The sequence below is a fragment of the Ranitomeya variabilis genome, chromosome 5, assembly GCF_051348905.1.
Source record: "Ranitomeya variabilis isolate aRanVar5 chromosome 5, aRanVar5.hap1, whole genome shotgun sequence".
NCBI classification, from domain to species: domain Eukaryota; kingdom Metazoa; phylum Chordata; class Amphibia; order Anura; family Dendrobatidae; genus Ranitomeya; species Ranitomeya variabilis.
This window is the reverse complement of record NC_135236.1, coordinates 197618744-197634666: the sequence shown is the minus strand read 5'-3', so window position 1 is coordinate 197634666 and position 15923 is coordinate 197618744. Positions and strand designations below refer to the sequence as shown.

General features: G+C 46.5%; 1 protein-coding gene across 1 annotated transcript in view; it reads left to right on the top strand.

Moving 5' to 3' along the window:
- Nucleotides 1-15923, top strand: part of SLC12A1 (solute carrier family 12 member 1) — a 156570-nt gene that overhangs the window by 121723 nt on the left and 18924 nt on the right. Inside the window, exon 24 of the mRNA XM_077263725.1 lies at nt 14751-14886. Coding sequence (XP_077119840.1) covers nt 14751-14886 — 136 coding nt within the window. The remainder of the gene's footprint in view (nt 1-14750; nt 14887-15923) is intronic.

Below are 15923 nucleotides of genomic sequence, written 5' to 3'. Positions count from 1 at the left end.
CCTGATCAGGCCGGCACAGGTCTCTGGAGTTATCTTGGCCCACTCCTCCATGCAGATCTTCTCCAAGTTATCTAGGTTATTTGGGTGTCTCATGTGGACTTTAATCTTGAGCTCCTTCCACAAGTTTTCAATTGGGTTAAGGTCAGGAGACTGACTAGGCCACTTCAACACCTTGATTTTTTGCCTCTTGAACCAGGCCTTGGTTTTCTTGGCTGTGTGCTTTGGGTCGTTGTCTTGTTGGAAGATGAAATGACGACTCATCTTAAGATCCTTGATGGAGGAGCGGAGGTTCTTGGCCAAAATCTCCAGGTAGGCCGTGCTATCCATCTTCCCATGGATGCGGACCAGATGGCCAGGCCCCTTGGCTGAGAAACAGCCCCACAGCATGATGCTGCCACCACTGTTGTGACCTGGTGGTTAAGAGGCCACACTGATATGACCTGGTGGCTAAAACGCAACATGGGACGAGCTCTGAGAAGGTGGTATCTCTACTGACCGCAGTCCCTAATCCTAACAACAACACTAGTAATAGCCGTGGGATGTTCCTAACTCTCCCTAGACACCTCTTCACAGCCTAAGAACTAACTACCCCTAAAGAAGGAAATAGAAAGCTATCTTGCCTCAGAGAAAACCCCAAAAGGAAAGATAGCCCCCCACAAATATTGGCTGTGAGTGAAGAGGGATATGACGTACACAGAAATGAAATCAGATTTCAGCAAAGGAGGCCAATACTAAACTTGATAGACAGAGAGAAAAGGATACTGTGCGGTCAGTATTAAAAACTACAAAATCCACGCAGAGTTTACAAAAATGAACTCCACACCGACTCACGGTGTGGAGAGGCAAATCTGCTTTCCCAGAGCTTCCAGCTAGCCTGAATATGACATAGTGACAAGCTGGACAAAAAGAGACATATTTGCAGAGCAATAGAGTCCAAGCAAATGGACAAACAAGGACTAGCAAAAACTTATCTTTTGCTGACAAGGACAGGCCATATGAGAAATCCAAGGAGAGAACCAAATCCAAGCCAAGGACATTGACAGCTGGCATGAACTAAAGCCCAGAGCAGGTTTAAATAACAAACCCAGGCAAGGCGATTAGTGAAGGCAGCTGCGAGAGCTACCCAAAGGAGCAGCAGTTCCACTCGAAACCACCAGAGGGAGCCTGTTGTGAATTTGCTTTTTGCTCCCTCTAGTGGTTACTAGTTTTTTGACTCTGGTTTTTCTGTCATTCCTTTTATCCGCACCTGGGTCGTTAGTTAGGGGTGTTGCTATATAAGCTCCCTGGACCTTCAGTTCAATGCCTGGCAACGTAGTTATCAGAGCTAGTCTGCTGTGCTCTTGTCTACTGATCCTGGTTCCAGTTATATCAGCTAAGTCTGCCTTTTGCTTTTTGCTATTTGTTTTGGTTTTGTATTTTTGTCCAGCTTGTTCCAAATCTATATCCTGACCTTTGCTGGAAGCTCTAGGGGACTGGTGTTCTCCCCCCGGACCGTTAGACGGTTCGGGGGTTCTTGAATTTCCAGTGTGGATTTTGATAGGGTTTTTGTTGACCATATAAGTTACCTTTCTTTATTCTGCTATCAGTAAGCGGGCCTCTCTGTGCTAAACCTGGTTCATTTCTGTGTTTGTCATTTCCTCTTACCTCACCGTCATTATTTGTGGGGGGCTTCTATCCAGCTTTGGGGTCCCCTTCTCTGGAGGCAAGAAAGGTCTTTGTTTTCCTCTACTAGGGGTAGCTAGATTCTCCGGCTGGCGCGTGTCATCTAGAATCAACGTAGGAATGATCCCCGGCTACTTCTAGTGTTGGCGTTAGGAGTAGATATATGGTCAACCCAGTTACCACTGCCCTATGAGCTGGATTTTTGTATTCTGCAGACTTCCACGTTCCTCTGAGACCCTCGCCATTGGGGTCATAACAGTTTGCCAGGCCTGTATTAAATGTTTAATGCATTGCAGAAGAGGGATTATAAGAAAGAAGATTCTGAGTTTTTTTTTTTTTTTTCTTTCTCCTTCCCCTTTACCTCAGAGTGGCTATGCTTGCTGCAGACATGAATGTCCAGACCTTGATTACAAGTGTGGACCAGCTGGCTACTCGTGTGCAGGGCATACAAGACTATGTTATCAGAAATCCTAGGTCAGAACCTAAAATACCGATTCCTGAACTGTTTTCCGGAGACAGGTTTAAGTTTAGGAATTTCGTGAATAATTGTAAATTGTTTTTGTCCCTGAGACCCTGTTCATCAGGAGATTCTGCTCAGCAAGTAAAAATTGTTATTTCGTTCTTACGGGGCGACCCTCAGGATTGGGCTTTTTCGCTGGCGCCAGGAGATCCGGCATTGGCTGATCTTGATGCGTTTTTTCTGGCGCTCGGTTTACTTTATGAGGAACCCAATCTTGAGATTCAGGCAGAAAAGGCCTTGCTGGCTATGTCTCAGGGGCAGGACGAGGCTGAAGTGTATTGCCAAAAATTTCGGAAATGGTCCGTGCTGACACATTGGAACGAGTGTGCACTGGCCGCTAATTTTAGAAATGGCCTTTCTGAAGCCATTAAGAATGTTATGGTGGGTTTTCCCATTCCCGCAGGTCTGAATGATACTATGGCACTGGCTATTCAAATTGACCGGCGGTTGCGGGAGCGCAAAACCGCAAATTCCCTCATGGTGTTGTCTGAACAGACACCTAATTCGGTGCAATGTGATAGAAAAACCGCAAATTCCCTCATGGTGTTGTCTGAACAGACACCTGATTTAATGCAATGTGATAGAATCCTGACTAGAAATGAGCGGAAAATTCATAGACGCCGGAATGGCTTGTGCTACTACTGTGGTGATTCTACACATGTTATCTCAGCATGCTCTAAACGTATAGCTAAGGTTGTTAGTCCTGTCACCGTTGGTAATTTGCAACCTAAATTTATTCTGTCTGTAACTTTGATTTGCTCACTGTCATCTTATCCTGTCATGGCGTTTGTAGATTCAGGTGCTGCCCTGAGTCTCATGGATCTCTCATTTGCTAAGCGCTGTGGATTTACTCTTGAACCATTAGAAAATCCTATTCCTCTTAGGGGTATTGATGCTACACCATTGGCAGCAAATAAACCGCAGTATTGGACTCAGGTTACCATGTGCATGACTCCTGAACACCGCGAGGTGATACGTTTCCTGGTTTTACATAAAATGCATGATTTGGTCGTTTTGGGGCTGCCATGGTTACAGACCCATAATCCAGTCCTGGACTGGAAGGCTATGTCAGTCTCAAGTTGGGGCTGTCGTGGTATTCATGAGGATTCCCTGCCTGTGTCTATTGCTTCTTCTACGCCTTCGGAAGTTCCGGAGTATTTGTCTGATTATCAGGATGTCTTCAGTGAGTCTGAGTCCAGTGCACTGCCTCCTCATAGGGACTGTGACTGTGCTATAGATTTGATCCCAGGCAGTAAATTTCCTAAGGGAAGACTGTTTAATCTGTCGGTACCTGAACATACCGCTATGCGTTCATATATCAAGGAGTCTCTGGAAAAAGGACATATTCGTCCGTCTTCTTCCCCTCTTGGTGCGGGATTCTTTTTTGTGGCAAAAAAGGACGGATCTTTGAGACCTTGTATTGATTATCGGCTTTTAAATAAGATCACTGTCAAATTTCAGTATCCTTTACCGCTGTTGTCTGACTTGTTTGCCCGGATTAAGGGTGCCAAGTGGTTCACCAAGATAGACCTTCGTGGTGCGTACAACCTTGTGCGCATTAAGCAAGGTGATGAATGGAAAACCGCATTCAATACGCCCGAAGGTCATTTTGAGTACTTGGTGATGCCTTTTGGGCTCTCCAATGCGCCTTCAGTTTTTCAGTCCTTTATGCATGACATTTTCCGGAAGTATCTGGATAAATTTTTGATTGTTTATCTGGATGATATTTTGTTTTTTTCTGATAATTGGGATTCGCATGTGGAGCAGGTCAGGTTGGTCTTTAAAATTTTGCGTGAAAATTCTTTGTTTGTCAAGGGCTCAAAGTGTCTCTTTGGTGTACAGAAGGTTCCCTTTTTGGGGTTCATTTTTTCCCCTTCTGCTGTGGAGATGGACCCAGTCAAGGTCCGAGCTATTCTTGATTGGACTCAGCCCTCGTCAGTTAAGAGTCTTCAGAAGTTCTTGGGCTTCGCTAACTTCTACCGTCGTTTTATCGCTAATTTTTCTAGCATTGTGAAACCTTTGACGGATATGACCAAGAAGGGCTCCGATGTAGCTAACTGGGCTCCTGCTGCCGTGGAGGCTTTCCAGGAGTTGAAACGCCGGTTTACTTCGGCGCCTGTTTTGTGCCAGCCTGACGTCTCACTTCCCTTTCAGGTTGAGGTGGATGCTTCGGAGATTGGGGCAGGGGCCGTTTTGTCGCAGAGAGGCCCTGGTTGCTCTGTTATGAAACCTTGTGCCTTTTTCTCTAGGAAGTTTTCGCCTGCCGAGCGAAATTATGATGTGGGCAATCGGGAGTTGTTGGCCATGAAATGGGCATTTGAGGAGTGGCGTCATTGGCTCGAGGGTGCTAAGCATCGTGTGGTGGTCTTGACTGATCACAAAAATCTGATGTATCTCGAGTCTGCTAAACGCCTTAATCCGAGACAGGCCCGCTGGTCATTGTTTTTCTCCCGCTTTGATTTTGTTGTCTCGTATTTACCAGGTTCAAAGAATGTGAAGGCCGATGCTCTTTCTAGGAGCTTTGTGCCTGATGCTCCTGGAGTCGCTGATCCTGTTGGTATTCTTAAAGATGGAGTTATCTTGTCAGCTATTTCTCCGGATCTGCGACGTGTGTTGCAGAGATTTCAGGCTGATAGGCCTGAGTCTTGTCCACCTGACAGACTGTTTGTCCCGGATAAGTGGACCAGCAGAGTCATTTCCGAGGTTCATTCCTCGGTGTTGGCAGGTCACCCGGGAATTTTTGGCACCAGAGATCTGGTGGCCAGGTCCTTTTGGTGGCCTTCCTTGTCAAGGGATGTGCGGTCATTTGTGCAGTCCTGTGGGACTTGTGCTCGAGCTAAGCCTTGCTGTTCTCGTGCCAGCGGTTTGCTCTTGCCCTTGCCTGTCCCGAAGAGACCTTGGACACATATCTCCATGGATTTCATTTCTGATCTTCCGCTATCTCAGGGCATGTCCGTTATCTGGGTGATATGTGATCGCTTCTCCAAGATGGTCCATTTGGTTCCTTTGCCTAAGCTGCCTTCCTCTTCCGATCTGGTTCCTGTGTTTTTCCAGAACGTGGTTCGTTTGCACGGCATCCCTGAGAATATTGTGTCAGACAGAGGATCCCAGTTCGTTTCCAGGTTCTGGCGATCCTTTTGTAGTAGGATGGGCATTGATTTGTCGTTTTCGTCTGCTTTCCATCCTCAGACTAATGGACAGACGGAGCGAACCAATCAGACTTTGGAGGCTTATTTGAGGTGTTTTGTCTCTGCTGATCAGGACGATTGGGTGACATTCTTGCCGTTGGCTGAGTTTGCCCTTAATAATCGGGCTAGTTCCGCCACCTTGGTTTCGCCTTTTTTCTGCAACTCTGGTTTCCATCCTCGCTTTTCTTCGGGTCATGTGGAGCCTTCTGACTGTCCTGGGGTGGATTCTGTGGTGGATAGGTTGCAGCAGATCTGGAATCATGTGGTGGACAACTTGAAGTTGTCACAGGAGAAGGCTCAGCGCTTTGCCAACCACCGCCGCGGTGTGGGTCCCCGACTACGCGTTGGGGATTTGGTGTGGCTTTCTTCCCGCTTTGTTCCTATGAAGGTCTCCTCTCCCAAATTTAAACCTCGTTTTATTGGGCCTTACAAGATATTGGAAATCCTTAATCCTGTATCTTTTCGTCTGGATCTTCCTGTGTCGTTTGCTATTCACAATGTATTTCATAGGTCCTTGTTGCGGCGGTACATTGTGCCTGTAGTTCCTTCTGCTGAGCCTCCTGCTCCCGTGTTGGTTGAGGGCGAGTTGGAGTACGTGGTGGAGAAGATCTTGGATTCTCGCCTCTCCAGGCGGAGGCTTCAGTACCTGGTCAAGTGGAAGGGCTATGGTCAGGAGGATAATTCCTGGGTGGTCGCCTCTGATGTTCATGCGGCCGATTTAGTTCGTGCCTTTCATGCCGCTCATCCTGATCGCCCTGGTGGTCGTGGTGAGGGTTCGGTGACCCCTCACTAAGGGGGGGGTACTGTTGTGAATTTGCTTTTTGCTCCCTCTAGTGGTTACTAGTTTTTTGACTCTGGTTTTTCTGTCATTCCTTTTATCCGCACCTGGGTCGTTAGTTAGGGGTGTTGCTATATAAGCTCCCTGGACCTTCAGTTCAATGCCTGGCAACGTAGTTATCAGAGCTAGTCTGCTGTGCTCTTGTCTACTGATCCTGGTTCCAGTTATATCAGCTAAGTCTGCCTTTTGCTTTTTGCTATTTGTTTTGGTTTTGTATTTTTGTCCAGCTTGTTCCAAATCTATATCCTGACCTTTGCTGGAAGCTCTAGGGGACTGGTGTTCTCCCCCCGGACCGTTAGACGGTTCGGGGGTTCTTGAATTTCCAGTGTGGATTTTGATAGGGTTTTTGTTGACCATATAAGTTACCTTTCTTTATTCTGCTATCAGTAAGCGGGCCTCTCTGTGCTAAACCTGGTTCATTTCTGTGTTTGTCATTTCCTCTTACCTCACCGTCATTATTTGTGGGGGGCTTCTATCCAGCTTTGGGGTCCCCTTCTCTGGAGGCAAGAAAGGTCTTTGTTTTCCTCTACTAGGGGTAGCTAGATTCTCCGGCTGGCGCGTGTCATCTAGAATCAACGTAGGAATGATCCCCGGCTACTTCTAGTGTTGGCGTTAGGAGTAGATATATGGTCAACCCAGTTACCACTGCCCTATGAGCTGGATTTTTGTATTCTGCAGACTTCCACGTTCCTCTGAGACCCTCGCCATTGGGGTCATAACAGGAGCCCAAGGGCAGAACTCACAAAAATACCATTAGCAACCACAGGAGGGAGCTCCAGAACGGAATTCACAACAGTACCCCCCCCCCCTTGAGGAGGGGTCACCGAACCCTCACCAGAGCTCCCAGGCCGATCAGGACGAGCCAAATGGAAAGCACGAACCAAATCGGCAGCATGAACATCGGAGGCCACAACCCAAGAATTATCCTCCTGGCCATAACCCTTCCACTTGACCAGATACTGAAGCTTCCGCCTCGAAAAACGAGAATCCAAAATCTTCTCCACCACATATTCCAATTCCCCCTCAACCAACACCGGAGCGGGAGGATCAACGGAGGGAACCATAGGTACCACATATCTCCGCAACAAGGATCTATGGAACACATTATGAATGGAATAGGAAGCTGGAAGGGCCAAACGAAAAGACACCGGATTAATAATTTCAGAAATCTTATAAGGCCCAATAAAGCGAGGCTTGAACTTAGGGGAAGAAACCTTCATAGGAACATGACGAGAAGACAACCAGACCAAATCCCCAACACGAAGCCGGGGACCAACACACCGACGACGCTTAGCAAAACGTTGAGCCTTTTCCTGAGACAACGTCAAATTGTCCACCACATGAGTCCAAATTTGCTGCAACCTGTCCACCACAGAATCCACACCAGGACAGTCAGATAGCTCAAGCTGCCCTGAAGAAAAACGAGGATGAAAACCAAAATTACAAAAGAAAGGCGAAACCAAGGTAGCCGAACTAGCCCGAATATTAAGGGCAAACTCGGCCAACGGCAAAAAGGTCACCCAATCATCCTGATCAGCAGACACGAAGCATCTCAAATAGGTTTCCAAGGTCTGATTGGTTCGCTCCGTTTGGCCATTTGTCTGAGGATGGAATGCTGAAGAAAAAGACAAATCAATGCCCATTCTAGCACAAAAGGACCGCCAAAACCTGGAAACGAACTGGGAACCCCTGTCAGACACAATATTCTCCGGAATACCATGCAAACGAACCACATGCTGAAAAAATAATGGAACTAAATCAGAGGAGGAAGGCAACTTAGGCAACGGTACCAAATAGACCATCTTAGAAAACCGGTCACAAACCACCCAGATGACAGACATCTTCTGAGAAACAGGAAGATCAGAAATAAAATCCATGGAAATATGCGTCCAGGGCCTCTCAGGAATAGGCAAAGGCAAAAGCAACCCACTGGCACGGGAACAGCAAGGCTTAGCCTGAGCACAGGTCCCACAGGACTGCACAAACGAACGCACATCCCGTGACAAGGAAGGCCACCAAAAGGACCTAGCCACCAAATCTCTGGTACCGAAAATCCCAGGGTGACCAGCCAACACCGAACAATGAACCTCAGAAATTACCCTGCTAGTCCATCTATCAGGAACAAACTATTTCCCCATAGGACAGCGGTCAGGTTTATCAGCCTGAAACTCCTGAAGTACCCGCCGCAAATCAGGGGAGATGGCAGAAAGAATCACCCCCTCCTTGAGGATCCCAGCCGGCTCAAGAACTCCCGGAGAATCAGGCAAAAAACTCCTAGAAAGGGCATCAGCCTTCACATTCTTAGATCCCGGAATATACGAGACCACAAAATCAAAACGTGAGAAAAACAGAGACCACCGAGCCTGTCTAGGATTCAACCGCTTAGCAGACTCGAGGTAAATCAGATTCTTATGATCAGTCAAGACCACCACGCGATGCTTGGCTCCCTCAAGCCAATGTCGCCACTGCTCAAATGCCCACTTCATAGCCAACAACTCCCGATTGCCGACATCATAATTACGCTCAGCAGGCAAAAACTTTCTGGAGAAGAAAGCACACGGTTTCATCAAAGAGCCATCAGAATTTCTCTGAGACAAAACGGCCCCTGCCCCAATCTCAGAAGCATCAACCTCAACCTGAAAAGGGAGAGAAACATCTGGCTGATGCAACACAGGGGCAGAAGTAAAACAACGTTTAAGCTCCTGAAAGGCCTCAACAGCCGCAGAGGACCAATTCATCACATCAGCGCCCTTCCTCGTCAAATCGGTCAGATGCTTCACCACACTAGAAAAATTAGCAATAAAGCGGCGATAAAAATTGGCAAAGCCCAAAAATTTCTGAAGGCTCTTTACAGATGTAGGTTGAGTCCAATCATGAATGGCCTGGACTTTAACAGGGTCCATTTCAATAGCCGAGGGAGAAAAAATGAAACCCAAAAAAGAAACCTTCTGAACTCCAAAGAGGCACTTAGACCCCTTCAAAAACAACGCATTAGCACGAAGGACCTGAAAAACCATCCTAACCTGCCTCACATGAGACTCCCAATCATCTGAGAAAACCAAAATATCATCCAAATACACAATCATGAATTTATCCAGATAATTCCGGAAGATATCATGCATAAAGGACTGAAATACCGATGGAGCATTAGAAAGCCCGAATGGCATCACAAGATATTCAAAATGGCCTTCGGGTGTATTAAATGCTGTTTTCCATTCATCACCTTGTTTAATACGCACGAGATTATACGCCCCTCGAAGGTCGATTTTAGTGAACCAACTGGCACCCTTAATCCGAGCAAACAAATCAGAAAGTAAAGGTAAAGGGTACTGGAACTTGACAGTGATCTTATTGAGAAGGCGATAATCTATACAGGGTCTCAAGGAGCCATCCTTCTTGGCAACAAAAAAAAATCCCGCTCCCAATGGTGACGAAGACGGGCGAATATGCCCCTTCTCCAAGGACTCCTTTACATAACTCCGCATAGCGGCATGCTCTGGCACAGACAGATTGAAAAGTCGGCCCTTAGGGAACTTACAGCCAGGAATCAAATTAATGGCACAATCGCAGTCCCTATGAGGAGGCAGGGAACTGGACTTGGGCTCATCAAATATATCCTGGAAATCCGACAAAAACTCAGGAACTTCAGAAGAAGGGGACGAGGAAATGGACATCAAAGGAATATCACTATGTATCCTGTTATGACCCCAATGGCGAGGGTCTCAGAGGAATAAGTAAGTCTGCGAAGTACAAAAATCCAGCTCATAGGGCAGTGGTAACTGGGTTGACCATATAACTACTCCTAACGCCAACACTAGAAGTAGCCGGGGAACATGCCTACGTTGGTCGCTAGATGTCTCGCGCCAGCCGGAGAACTAACTACCCCTAGAAGAGGAAAACAAAGACCTCTCTTGCCTCCAGAGAAAGGACCCCAAAAGTAGGATACAAGCCCCCCACAAATAATAACGGTGAGGTAAGAGGAAATGACAAACATAGAAATGAACTAGGTTTAGCAAAGAGAGGCCCACTTACTAATAGCAGAATGTAGTAAGATAACTTATATGGTCAACAAAAACCCTATCAAAAATCCACGCTGGAAATTCAAGAACCCCCGAACCGTCTAACGGCCCGGGGGGAGAACACCAGCTCCCTAGAGCTTCCAGCAAGGACAAGATACAGATTAAGTACAAGCTGGACAAAAATGCAAACAAAAACAAATAGCAAAAAGCAAGAAAGCAGACTTAGCTTAATCTAGCAGGAACCAGGATCAGTAGACAAGAGCACAACAGATTAGCTCTGATTACAACGTTGCCAGGCATTGAACTGAAGGTCCAGGGAGCTTATATAGCAACACCCCTGAACTAACGGCCCAGGTGAGCATACAAGGGATGACTGACATACCCAGAGTCAAATCACTAGTAACCACTTGAAAAAATACGTCAATATTAAGCAATGCAGGATTTTCTGGCTCAAGGGAGAATGCCCAGTCCTGCGGGTCGCCACGCAGCAAAGAAATAACAATCTTCACCTGCTGAATGGGGTCACCAGAGGAACGGGGTCTCAGAGCAAAAAACAATCTGCAATTATTTTTAAAATTCAAAAATTTAGATCTATCCCCAGAAAACAAATCAGGAATAGGAATTCTAGGCTCTAATACCGGAGTCTGGACAACATAATCTTGGATACTCTGTACCCTTGCAGCGAGTTGATCCACGCACAAGGACAGACCCTGAACCTCCATATCAGCACCAAAATCCTGAACCACCCAGAGATTAAGGGGAAAAAAAAAGACAAAACAAGCTGCAAAGGAAAAAAAAAATGGCTCAGAACTTTCTTTTCCCTCTTTTGAGATGCATTTAACACATTGTGGGCCAGCTGTACTGTTATGACCTGGTGGTTAAGAGGCCACACTGATATGACCTGGTGGCTAAAACGCAACATGGGACGAGCTCTGAGAAGGTGGTATCTCTACTGACCGCAGTCCCTAATCTTAACAACAACACTAGTAATAGCCGTGGGATGTTCCTAACTCTCCCTAGACACCTCTTCACAGCCTAAGAACTAACTACCCCTAAAGAAGGAAATAGAAAGCTATCTTGCCTCAGAGAAAACCCCAAAAGGAAAGATAGCCCCCCACAAATATTGGCTGTGAGTGAAGAGGGAAATTGTTGTGAATTCCGTTCTCAGGCTCCCTCCTGTGGTCATGAGTGGTACTGTGTGAGTTCTGTTCTTGGGCTCCCTCTTGTGGCCTTTAGCGTTACGGCTGGTCTGTCGGTGGCTCAGCTGTCTCGTTTCCTGCTATTCTGGTTCCTATTTAATTCACCTGGACCTTTACTGGTTGCCTGCTGTCATTGTATTCAGTACTGGTTCTGATCTCTCCTGGACTTGTGTCTGACAGAGGATCCCAGTTTGTGTCCAGATTTTGGCGGTCCTTTTGTGCTAAGATGGGCATTGAATTATCTTTTTCGTCAGCCTTCCATCCTCAGACGAATGGCCAAACCGAACGAACTAATCAGACCTTGGAAACTTATCTGAGATGTTTTGTTTCTGCTGATCAGGATGATTGGGTGACTTTTTTGCCTTTGGCTGAGTTCGCCCTCAATAATCGGGCTAGTTCTGCTACTTTGGTTTCGCCTTTTTTTTGCAATTCTGGTTTTCATCCTCGTTTTTCCTCAGGTCAGGTTGAGCCTTCTGACTGTCCTGGGGTGGATTCTGTAGTAGATAGTTTGCAGCCGATTTGGTACCACGTGGTGGACAATTTGACGCTGTCACAAGAGAAGGCTCAGCGCTTTGCCAACCGCCGTCGCTGTGTGGGTCCCCGACTTCGTGTGGGGGATTTGGTATGGTTGTCTTCTCGTTATGTTCCTATGAAGGTTTCCTCTCCTAAGTTCAAGCCTCGGTTCATCGGCCCTTATAAGATTCTCGAAATCCTCAACCCTGTGTCATTTCGTTTGGACCTCCCAGCATCGTTTGCCATTCATAATGTGTTCCATAGGTCTTTGTTGCGGAGGTATGTGGTGCCAGTGGTTCCTTCTGTTGATCCTCCTGCTCCGGTCTTGGTCGAGGGAGAATTGGAGTATGTGGTGGAGAAGATCTTGGATTCTCGTGTTTCAAGACGGAAGCTTCAGTACTTAGTCAAATGGAAGGGCTATGGTCAGGAGGATAATTCCTGGGTTGTCGCCTCTGATGTCCATGCGGCCGATTTGGTTCGTGCCTTTCATTTGGCTCATCCTGATCGGCCTGAGGGCTCTGGTGAGGGTTCGGTGACCCCTCCTCAAGGGGGGGGTACTGTTGTGAATTCCGTTCTCAGGCTCCCTCCTGTGGTCATGAGTGGTACTGTGTGAGTTCTGTTCTTGGGCTCCCTCTTGTGGCCTTTAGCATTACGGCTGGTCTGTCGGTGGCTCAGCTGTCTCGTTTCCTGCTATTCTGGTTCCTATTTAATTCACCTGGACCTTTACTGGTTGCCTGCTGTCATTGTATTCAGTACTGGTTCTGATCTCTCCTGGACTTCACTTGTGACCTGTCTCCCCCTTGAGAAGCTAAGTCTTGCTAGTTCATTTGCTCATTGTTTCATTGAAAATGTTTCTCACTATCTGATGAGTTCAGTCCAGCTTGCTTATATGTGATTTTCTCGCTTGCTGGTAGCTCTGGGGTGCGGAGTGCGCCCCTCACATCGTGAGTCAGTGTGGGGGTTCTTGTATTCTCTGCGTGGATAGTTTTTGATAGTGTTTTTTACTGACCGCACAGATTGCTATCTTCTGACTATTTAGTATTAGCGGGCCTCATTTTGCTAAAACCTGTTTTCATTTCTATGTTTGTGCTTTCCCCTTAACTCACCGTTATTATTTGTGGGGGGCTGTCTAAACTTTGGGGTTATTTCTCTGAGGCAAGTGAGGCTTGCTTTCTCTCTAGGGGTAGCTAGTTTCTCAGGCTGTGAAGAGGCGTCTAGGATTTTAGGTAACGCTCCACGGCTGCCTTTAGTGTGTTTGGATAGGATCAGTGTTGCGGTCAGTATAGTTCCCACATCCCCAGAGCTTGTCCTATATTCCGTTTACCTATCAGGTCAGTTTTGTGATCCTTGCCACCAGGATCCATAACAAGAAATGACATACACAGAAATGAAATCAGATTTCAGCAAAGGAGGCCAATACTAAACTTGATAGACAGAGAGAAAAGGATACCGTGCGGTCAGTATTAAAAACTACAAAATCCACACAGAGTTTACAAAAATGAACTCCACACCGACTCACGGTGTGGAGGGGCAAATCTGCTTTCCCAGAGCTTCCAGCTAGCCTGAATATGACATAGTGACAAGCTGGACAAAAAGAGACATATTTGCAGAGCAATAGAGTCCAAGCAAATGGACAAACAAATTTATCTTTTGCTGACAAGGACAGGCCATATGAGAAATCCAAGGAGAGAACCAAATCCAAGCCAAGGACATTGACAGCTGGCATGAACTAAAGCCCAGAGCAGGTTTAAATAACAAACCCAGGCAAGGCGATTAGTGAAGGCAGCTGCCAGAGCTACCCAAAGGAGCAGCAGTTCCACTCGAAACCACCAGAGGGAGCCCAAGGGCAGAACTCACAAAAATACCATTAGCAACCACAGGAGGGAGCTCCAGAACGGAATTCACAACACACCACCATGCTTGACTGTAGGGATGGTATTCTTGGGGTCGTATGCAGTGCCATCCAGTCTCCAAACGTCACGTGTGTGGTTGGCACCAAAGATCTCGATCTTGGTCTCATCAGACCAGAGAACCTTGAACCAGTCAGTCTCAGAGTCCTCCAAGTGATCATGAGCAAACTGTAGACGAGCCTTGACATGACGCTTTGAAAGTAAAGGTACCTTACGGGCTCGTCTAGAACGGAGACCATTGCAGTGGAGTACGTTACTTATGGTATTGACTGAAACCAATGTCCCCACTGCCATGAGATCTTCCCGGAGCTCCTTCCTTGTTGTCCTTGGGTTAGCCTTGACTCTTCGGACAAGCCTGGCCTCGGCACGGGAGGAAACTTTCAAAGGCTGTCCAGGCCGTGGAAGGCTAACAGTAGTTCCATAAGCCTTCCACTTCCGGATGATGCTCCCAACAGTGGAGACAGGTAGGCCCAACTCCTTGGAAAGGGTTTTGTTCCCCTTGCCAGCCTTGTGACCCTCCACGATCTTGTCTCTGATGGCCTTGGAATGCTCCTTTGTCTTTCCCATGTTGACCATGTTTGAGTGCTGTTCGGTGATTTCAATAGTGTGATATTGGTGATGTCAGAGATGACACGGCATCAGTCCTAGCTTGACCGTGGCGGACAACCCAGCTGTTGCTGGAACAATGTTGTCTCCCTTCCGGTGTAAACAGTCCATGGTATGGCCTGCGCTGAATCCAGGTAAGTGCCGGTAAGTGAATATCGCTTTGTTTGTCTATTACCAAACTACTACTAACATTTTAATTTTGTGCACTGATACAACTTGGTAAAATAAGTCAGAAAATGTCAAAATAGAATTTTGGTGAAACGCACTGACATCTGTATTGTTCATTTTTGAATAGCTGGAAGTTCTTTGAAGAGATGGTTGAGCCCTACAGACTCCATGAAAGCGCCAGTGATGTACCAACTGCAGAGAAAATAAGAAAAGAAAACCCATGGAAAATTACAGATTCAGAACTTGAACAGTTCCGAGAAAAGGTAGGTGAATTTTAGAATAGCATAACTGGCACCGAACATTACTTCAGTCTACAATATTGACTTGTCAAGACCTTAGATGCTCAGCTTTTTACATCTCTTTAGAAGAGAGGAAGATTAGAAGCTTCAGGGTATGTGCACACGTTCAGGTTTTTTCGCATTTTTTTGCGATAAAAATGCTATAAAAACTCATTAAAAACGCATACATTATGCATCCTATCATTTAGAATGCATTCAGCATGTTTTATGCACATGGTGCATCGCAGTAAAAAAAGCAGCATGTTCATTAATTTTGCGGTTTTTTCGCGTTTTTCCCGCTATTCTATGCATTGGGAAAAAACGCACAAAAAACGCACAAAAAAAAGTGTCAAAAACGCGGTAAAATCGCGGTAAAAACGCATGCGGATTTCTGGCAGAAATGTCTGTTTTTTGTCAGGAAAATTTCTGCCACAAATCCTGACGTGTGCACATAGCCTCAGGCTATGTGCACACTTTGCGGATTCCACTGTGGAATTTTCCGCAGCGGAATTCCAAAATCCGCAATGGATACCCGTCGCGGTTTTTACTGCGGATTTATCGTGGTTTTTACTGCGGTTTCTTATGCGGATTTTCATCTGCATCTTCCTATTGGAGCAGGTGAAAATCCGCAGAAAAGAAGTGAAGTGTTGCGGAATGTAATCCGCAGCGTTTCCTCGCGTTTTTTTCCGCAGCATGTGCACAGTGTTTTTTGTTTCCCATAGGTTTACATTGTACTGTAAACTCATGGGAAACTGCTGCGGATCCGCAGCGGTCAAATCCGCTGCGGATCCGCAATGGAAACCGCAAAGTGTGCACATAGCCTAAAAGTCTTGAGGAGAGTGGAGCGGGTTTCCAAATCTTTAGACAGGCAAGGTCACACCAGACTGTAGTATATCAGGGATGTATATTGGGAGGAAACCACGGACACGGCAGTCAGAAAGGGAAGGCCAGAGCCCACTGTAAAAACAGGAAGGGGGCTAAAATACACACTTCTCATCAGTATCTATGAGCACAAGGGAGAG